The sequence below is a fragment of the Plecotus auritus genome (genome assembly GCF_963455305.1).
Source record: "Plecotus auritus genome assembly, chromosome: 10".
NCBI classification, from domain to species: domain Eukaryota; kingdom Metazoa; phylum Chordata; class Mammalia; order Chiroptera; family Vespertilionidae; genus Plecotus; species Plecotus auritus.
In genome coordinates this window covers 36,297,943-36,306,452 of record NC_137785.1, presented here as the reverse complement: position 1 = coordinate 36,306,452, position 8,510 = coordinate 36,297,943, and the positions used below count along the sequence as shown (strand labels likewise).

Below are 8,510 nucleotides of genomic sequence, written 5' to 3'. Positions count from 1 at the left end.
GGTCTTGTTTTCTTAAACAATCCGTTACCCTATGTCTTTTGATTGGGGCATTTAATCCATTTACATTTAAAGTTATTGATAGGTACTTATTTGTTGCCATTCCTATTCTTTACCCCTGTGTTACTTCTTCGCTTCCTATTTCTTTTCTTTTCTTTTTTTTTTTTTTTTTTTTTTTTTTTTTTTTTTTACAGCAGACCCTTTAGCATTTCTTGCATTGCTGGTTTGATGGTAATAAATTCCCTTAGTCCTTTTTTGTCTGTGAAGCTCCTGATTTCACCTTCAATTTTGATTGATAGCCTTGCTGGGTACAGTATTCTTAGATTCAGACCCTTCCTTTGCATGACTTTGTATATTTCATTCCATTGCCTTCTGGCCTGATGAGTTTCTGTTGAGAAATCAGTTGCTAGTCTGATGGGGGTTCCTTTGTAGGTAACTTTCTGTCTCTCTCTTGCCGCTTTTAAGATTCTTACTTTGTCGTTGGTGTTTGCCAATTTAATTATAATGTGCCTTGGCGTCGGTCTTTTGGGGACATTTTGCTTGGGACTCTGTGAGCTTCTTGGATTTGTGTGGGTTTTTTCTTCCCTATATCAGGGAAATTTTCTGTCATAATTTCTTCAAACACGTTTTCTATTCCTTGCTCAGCTTCCTTTCCTTCTGGAACCCCTATTATGCAGATGTTGTTTTGTTTTGTGTTGTCCCAAAGTTCCCTTAGGTTCTCCTCCTGCCTTTTAATTTTTTTTTTCTAGAAGTTGCTCTACTTGGGTATTTTTTCCCATCTTGTCTTCTAGCTCACTGATGTGGTCCTCTGCTTCTTCTAGTCTACTCTTGATGCTTTCTATTGAGTTCTTTACAGCAGCGATGTCATTTTTCATTTCTTCTTGGTTCTTCTTCATTTCCTCTTGGTTCTTGCTCATATTGTCGAATTTTTTTTTAAATAAATCTTTATTCAGATTATTACAATTATTTCTCCTTTTCCCCCCCATAGCTCCCCTCCACCCATTTCCCACCCCACCTTCTGCCCTTACCTCTCCCCCCACTGTCCTCATCCATAGGTGTATGATTTTTGTCCAGTCTCTTCATGAACCCCCCATACCCCTTTCCCCCTGAGAATTATCAGTCCACTCCCTTTCTATGCCCCTGATTCTATTATATTCACCAGATTATTCTGTCCCTCAGGGTTTTTAATTCACTTGATTTTTAGGTTCACTTGTTGATAGATATGTATTTGTTGTTCATAATTTTTCTTTACTTTTTTCTTCTTCCTCTTCTTTAAGAATACCTTTCAGCATTTCATATAATACTGGTTTGGTGGTGATGAACTCCTTTAGCTTTTTCTTGTCTGTGAAACTCTTTATCTGCCCTTCAATTCTGAATGATAGCTTTGCTGGGTAGAGTACTCTTGGTTGTAGGTTCTTGCTATTCATCACATTGAAAATTTCTTGCCACTCCCGTCTGGCCTGCATAGTTTCTGTTGAAAAGTCAGCTGACAGTCGTATGGGTGCTCCCTTGTAGGTAACTAACTGTTTTTCTCTTGCTGCTTTTAATATTCTCTCTTTGTCTTTTGCCCTTGGCATTTTAATTATGATGTGTCTTGGTGTGGTCCTCTTTGGATTCCTTTTGTTTGGGGTTCTGTGTGCTTCCTGGACTTGTAAGTCTATTTCTTTCACCAGGTGGGGGAAGTTTTCGGTCATTATTTCTTCCAATAGGTTTTCAGTATCTTGCTCTCTCTCTTCTTCTGGCACCCCCATAATTCTGATGTTGGTACGCTTGAAGTTGTCCCAGAGTCTTCTTACATTATCTTCAACTTTTTGGATTTTTTTTTTTTGCTTTTTGCTTTTTCGGTTGAGTGTTTTTTGCTTCTTTGTAATTCAATTCTTTGACTTGATTTTTGTGTTCCTCTTGTCTGTTTTTGGGTCTCTGTATAATATTTTTTATTTCAGTCAGTGTATGTTTAATTTCTAGTTGGTCCTTTTTCATGTCTTCGAGGGTCTCGTTATATTTATCGGCCTTTTCTAGGATATTCTTAAAAAGCCTTATAACCGTGGTTTTGAATTCTATATCCAGTCATTTGTTTTCCTCCATTTCTTTCGTTTGTGATCTGATTCTTTGACGCTGCATTTTCACTGCTTCCCTGAGTTGGTAAGGTAGATTTGTGTGCTAGGTTTCCAATATGGTCCAGTGGGTCAGCCTCCCCAGTTAACCTGAGGTGGACACTCTTGGTGCAGCCCTTTGTGGACTGTGTGTACAGCCTTGTTGTAATTAAGTCTTGATTGTTGTTGGTTATCACTGGGAAGAATTGACCTCCAGGCCATTTGGCTGTAAGGATCAGCTGTGTCTATGCTGGGAGAAGTTTGGTGCTGGAGACAGCCTTATAGGATTAGACTTGCCAAATTGCAATAGCCTCTGTGCTCAGCTTGGATGGGGTGGAGTCTCAGTCTTGGCTTCCCGTCAGCCTTGCCCTTGCGCGCACATGCGTGCCTTCAGTCCTCTGCCTTCCCCAGCTCGAGTCTCCGCCCGAGAGTTCAGACTCCCCCCACAAGAGCGTGGGTCCCCAGGGGCTCGCCTGGAACTGGGGTTCACTGCAGTCAGAACTGAGGCTCAGAGCATTCAGGAGCCTCTGACTCCCTTCCACTAGGGAAAGCCTGTGGCAACCTCCGCAGCCTTTGTGCGCACTGGCGCACGCGCGCGCTTTCAGTCTTCCGCCTTTCCCGGCTTCCGAGTCTCCGCCCGAGAGTCCAGACTCCCCCCACAAGAGCGTGGGTCCCCAGGGGCTCGCCCATAACTGGGGTTCAGTGCAGTCAGAACTGGGGTTCAGTGCGGTCGGGGGCTTCCTTCCCCCTTCCACCAGAGAAAGTCAGCCAGGCTCTCATCCGCCCTTCCTCTCTGCGTGCACAAAGACCCTTTGCCGTACCTCCAATTCTCTGTGAGTTTTTCTCTTTCCTTCTAGTTGTAGAATTTTCACTCAGCCAGCTTTCCTGTGGTTCTGGATGGTGTCCGTTCTGTCTTTTAGTTGTAGTTTTGAAATTGTTGTGCGAGGCAGCAGTTTAGGTGTTTACCTATGCCGCCATCTTGGTTTCTCCCCCATATTGTCGAATTTGTCTTCCATTCTTTTCAGCCACCTTATGACCATTTCTCTAAATTCTTTCTCTGGAAGGTTGCTTGCCTCCATTTCGTTTACTTCCTTTTCTGGTGATGCCTGCTTTTCTTTCATATGCGGGCTGTTCCTTTGTCTCCCCATGGTCTCTCTTCTCCAGATGTCTGGTTATGTAGTTCTCTCTCTCCTGCGTTGATTTAAAGGCACAAAATACAGCACTACCAGGTACAACACACAAGGCACTGAACAGAAATGTATTCACAATATTAATAACCTCCAATAAAGGTGACCACCAGAGAAAGGCAAATTAGGGGATAGGAGAGAAAGAAGAAGAAGAAAAAGAAAGAAAGGAAAAAAAAGGAGTGTCAAAATGAAATTGGGAAAAGGAAAAAAAAAGTAAGAGAGACAAGAAGGAGACTAAGAGAGAAAGGGGAACAAAGTGTATATATGGGGATAAAACTCCAATGGAACAATCACTAATCCCAGCAAATGCCAGCAACAAGTACCTGGGGATTATATAAACTACAACACCAACTAATATTGAGTGAGGCAAGGGAAAACAGAAGCACAAAACAAACAAAAAAATAAACAAACAAAAGAAGAATAAGCAAAGCAATCTCACAAAAAAGCATAAAAATTCGATATAATCAACATTCAAGCAAACAACAACAAAAGGACAGAGAGAAAAGCAATTTTTTGGATAGTTAAGACAGTGAAGAGAGAGGTGTGTATTGACTTGGAGCAGGGGATTGGAGATTAGATATGTAAGTAGGGTGAAATTTTAACAGGGGGTAAACAGAAAGAATAGGGAAAATCTATAGTAGGAAAGGGGTAAGATAAACAGGACACCGAAAAGGGGAAGGTTAGGAAGAGAGTGATGGCATAAAGGTAGAGTTGAGATAGAGTAAAATGATGCTAAAGGAAAGATGAAAATAGAATGTAGAACCCTAATCCCAAAGTAAAATGAAGAGAAAATAAAATGACACTTAAAAAAAAAAGATAAAATAGCAGTAGTAATAATACGGATTGAAAATAAAAATGTAATAATTAGAAAGGTAAAAACAAGTGAGGAAAAAAGAAAAAAATTAGTTTCTTGAGTAAAAGATGCAAAAAATGAAAATAAAAAAATAAAAAATAAAAATAAAATGTGGAGTAGTGAAGGTCATTCACTTCCTCTGTTGTTCTGTTTGGCACGCCTGTTTCTCAGTCCGGACAGTATTGCAGTTCTCTGCGTTCCATTGCTGTTCAGTGTTGTAAGCCAGTCCTGATTTTAAGCAGGCGGTGTGTCTTAATTTCTTGTATTCCTTTATTTTTGATTACACAAGAGTCAATTTGTGATTCAGCCCCTGGGTGGCAGTGTTTCTGGATTGACTTCAGGGTCTATCTATGGCCTCTCTAGGCAGTGTTAGAGCCTTCTTTCCCTGTGGCACTCACTACCGGTTTGTGGGAGTGGGCTGCCTCAGAGCTGGCTCTCCGATGGTCACTCCCTGCTCTGATCCCCAGGTTCCAGAAAAACACTTTCTCCTGCAGTCTCCCAGGGTGTCCCCAACTGGGTGATCCTATGTATTGGGCTCAGTAATCAGAAGCAAGGATTTGAAGAGGAGAAAGCCCAAGTGTGCGAACAATGGGTCTGCGTACAAGTCTAAGCAGCCGGCACACCTTTGAAATTCTTAGGGTGACCCTGCACGTCAGATCAAAATGGGCTGCTTTTTAGAGATCCCTTCTGTTAGCAGCTCTGACGACCCCCTTCCACATTCACGGATCACGCCAGCCCCAACAGCCACGTATTTTTCTAGGCACAGACTTCCCTGGTCCTCCAGCTCCTGCAAAACGTGCGTCCCTCTCTCCCTCCGGGACCAGAGACCTCACCTTATCCCATGCGAAATCTGACCTTTCCGTGGTGGGGTGTAGAGCACCTCTGAATCCGTGTGTTTGCATCAATTGGGGACAGGTATTCTGGGGCTCGCAGCTGTTCCGTGGGTGCCGCAGTTGTGGATTCTCAGGCTTCCGATAAGCTCCACTTTCCCATTCAAGATGGCACAGACTCCGTGTGCGAGCCTGCAGCTCTGGGAGGGGACCCAGCCACGGTGGGGGCTGCCAGGTCAGGGGAACCCCGTCTAGCAGTCTCCCACCTTCTTCTGGAGTTTAGCTGTCCCTTAACTTGCCAACAAACACTCCTCGTGCGACCCTCAGCTGTTCTTTCTTTCTGCTCCGGGACAAGGCTCGGAACACGTCTGTCTATTCCGCCGCCATTTTTCCTCTCTATTTTATTTTTTAATGGTCAGCAGCTCCCTTTATTTGGACTGGACACATGAGTCAGAGGATACTCCCAATAGAGTAATATGGCTTATGAGCAGAACAGGCAAAGAGGGAATTGACTGGAACCAATTTCTTCTGTTGTCCATGTGTGTTCATAAGTCGTTTTTTTTTTTTTTTTTTTTTTTTTTTAAGTTAGCTTTGAGTATGAACTTAGAGAAAGGTAATGTAACACCAGGTACTAACGTGAAGAGACCCTACATGCACAGTGGACATGTTTTACTCAGCTGTTCCCCCATTTTGACTCAGACCAACACAGGATGGAATGATTAAACTACTAGGAAGAATGTAGTTATCCAGAAGGCAGCACACTTCCAGATCAGGTTTGAGACACCAGACCTCAGAGTAGAGTGACTTCTGTCCGGTGGTCTGTAAAAAGACAGGACTAAGATTTGGAAAGAAGATAAACAAGGAGACTTTAAAAAAATCTGTCTTTCTGGGATGAGCTGTTTAAAACAGAAACAAAGCACCTTCTGGTTTAACCCATATCTGACTGAAAGTTAAGCCAGGGCTGAACCTTAAACCTCTTGCAGACTATTTTCTCTCTCCTCTCCCCACCAGGGGTGCAGGCAAGAAAACAATATAGTTTTTAATGAGTATTGAAGAGGCATAATTTCAAACTTAAAAATGGCCTGAACATCATACTACTCATTTTGCTGAATAGTGATTTGCTGTAGAGAATCATGAGTCAAGGGGTTAGTCACATGCATATTGTGGATCAAATAACTCATGAAAATGCCAAGCAGGATATGTTTCTTAGAAGTTTATCCATTTCTGGTCTGGTCCTGTTTTTAGTAATTCTGCAATGGAACCTGGCACATGGTGAACTTGGCCCATCCTCAGGTGATGGGTCTGTGCCAGTGCCCTTGGAAGGTGACAGTTTATGGCTGCTGGTGTGTTTCAAATGCGACTGAAGACATGGGTTCTGAGCAGTTTTCCTTGTGTAGTTATCTCATTTTTACTTTCTTTTCTCCTCATATTTATAGTAGGGGCTCCGCAACATGAAAAGCAGAAGCATAAGAGGGATGAGAAAGTAAGGGGCATAGACAGATACGAGGGTTAAGCGTTCATGTAAAGTCTTAGGTCCTTGTCCTTTGAAACCACTGGCTTTAGAGAAATCCTCAAATAGAAATGTGGAGAGAATTGGAATTAGGGTTGTCATGGTGTGGACTGAGCAGACGATGGCACCGGTGCGAATCCACTTGCAGCCTCCTTTAAAGAAGGCGTACGTTGCAATGGGAAAGAAAGGCAGCTGAAACACAAGCTCGCAAAACAGGAAGGATTTAAACCACATTGGGGGGTCCTGTAGCAGAGGGTCTTTGAATTCTTTAGCGTACCACTTCAGCAGGTTTCTCAACTTGATGGGGTAGAGTTTGCATGGCAGCACCGCCTGCAGGTCGAAGAGCAGGGTGATGGGGATGTGGGAGAGGAAGTAGAGCCCCAGCAGCCACTCCAGGCCACGCCGAGCACTCAGAGTCCCCATCATCCGTTGGTTGGGCCGCGTAGGAGCGGAGGACCACCGACGTGGGAAGCTAATTTTATTTTTTTTTAAATGTGTGGTAGCAGTTTATTATTATTATTATTATTATTATTATTATTATTAAATTTAAATTCTTTATTGTTTAAAGTATTGCATAAATCTCCTTTTCCCTCCATTGAACTCTGCCTGGCCACTCCCACCTCCCAGCACATCCCCTCACACCCCTACTGTCTGTGTCCATTGGTTATGCTCATATGCATGGAAATGCCTCTTTTTTTTAGACCTCTGGGAAGTATAACCACCCTTAAGAGAGCACATAATCTTGTTAACTAACTTGTAATCCAATTCCCAACTTGCTTTCTCCTACCCTCATGTAATCTTCCTCATATCCCTTCCTTAATTTCAAATGCATAAAAGAAACGGCAAAACTGTTGTTCTCTGGAGCATTTGAGATCTTGCTCCCTGGCATATGTCATCAGTTTAGCCCAAATAAACTCATAAAAATTCTCTTCAGGTTTGGACTTTCTTATGTCAACAGTGCTTATCCTATACCAGGCATAGCTATATTTATGTGAACTCATTTAATCCATACTACCACCTTATATACTACCCTCACTCTACAAATGAGGAAACCGAGATCTCAAGAACCTGCTTACAAACCTCACAGTTAATAATTACCAGAACTGGGATTGAACCCTATGCTCCTTAAACCTTAACAAGTGTACAAATGGCCTGGGGATTGGTTAAATGCAGATTTCTGATTCAGTAAGTTAGAGGTAGGATCTCAGATTCTACATTCCTAATACTTTCCCAAGGTGATGCCAAGGGTCTGTGGATCACACTGAGGAGCAAGAGTTTGATTCATTACATGTTACTGTCTCTTGGCACAGAGCAGCATTTCTCAAAGTGTGGGCCTTGAACCAGCAGTATCAGCTTCACCTGGGTACTTGTTAGAATATAAATTCTCTGAGTTATCGAGTCAGAAATTCTGCATGTGGGGTCTAGCAACCTATGTTTTAGCAAGATCTCAAGCTGATTCAGGTACACCTTAAGATTTGAGAACCACTGATAGAATGCAATGAGACCAATCACATCTCTGGGATAGCAGCCCAGACTGTGTTGTGTTATCTTTAGAGTTCCCCTGGTGATTAGAACAAGGAAGGCCATGAACCACTGAGTTGGCCAGAGGGACAATTTCAGTTTATGTAAGTAAAGCAAATACATCACCTGAATTTGGAATTTGCCACAGGCTTTGGCAGGACTGGGGAAATTCAGGTGGGTGGTGGCCAGGAGATGACAGATGGGAGACTGAATTTGAAAGAGAAACAGAAAGGAGTCTAGAGGAGGGAGCCTGGATTTCTGGAAAGAAACCTGTGGACTGGCAAATCCTTAGAACCTTTAGAATGGTGGGAGGGGAGGAAGTTCCCCTTAGTCACCTCTATTTTTCTTGTAAAGGGCAGATGATTTTAAAGAAATTGGGGCATAGTAGAGGCCTTTCTTGGAATCTTAGGAGACACAGAGACATGTAGGGTTTTGGAGGTGCCAGAACAAAGAAGATGAGTTTGAATGAGTTGTCTCAAACACCCTATAAGAAATAATGTCAGTGGTACATAAATGTGT

General features: G+C 42.7%; 1 protein-coding gene across 1 annotated transcript; it reads right to left on the bottom strand.

Moving 5' to 3' along the window:
- Positions 1-6,368: 6,368 nt before the first annotated feature.
- LOC308235498 (sigma intracellular receptor 2-like) lies at positions 6,369-6,896 on the bottom strand (the record flags this gene model as incomplete). Its single annotated transcript, XM_080644383.1, has 1 exon — positions 6,369-6,896. One exon carries the CDS (start codon positions 6,894-6,896, stop codon positions 6,369-6,371), a length of 528 nt encoding a protein of 175 aa, XP_080500509.1.
- Between the last annotated feature and the right edge of the window lie 1,614 nt (positions 6,897-8,510).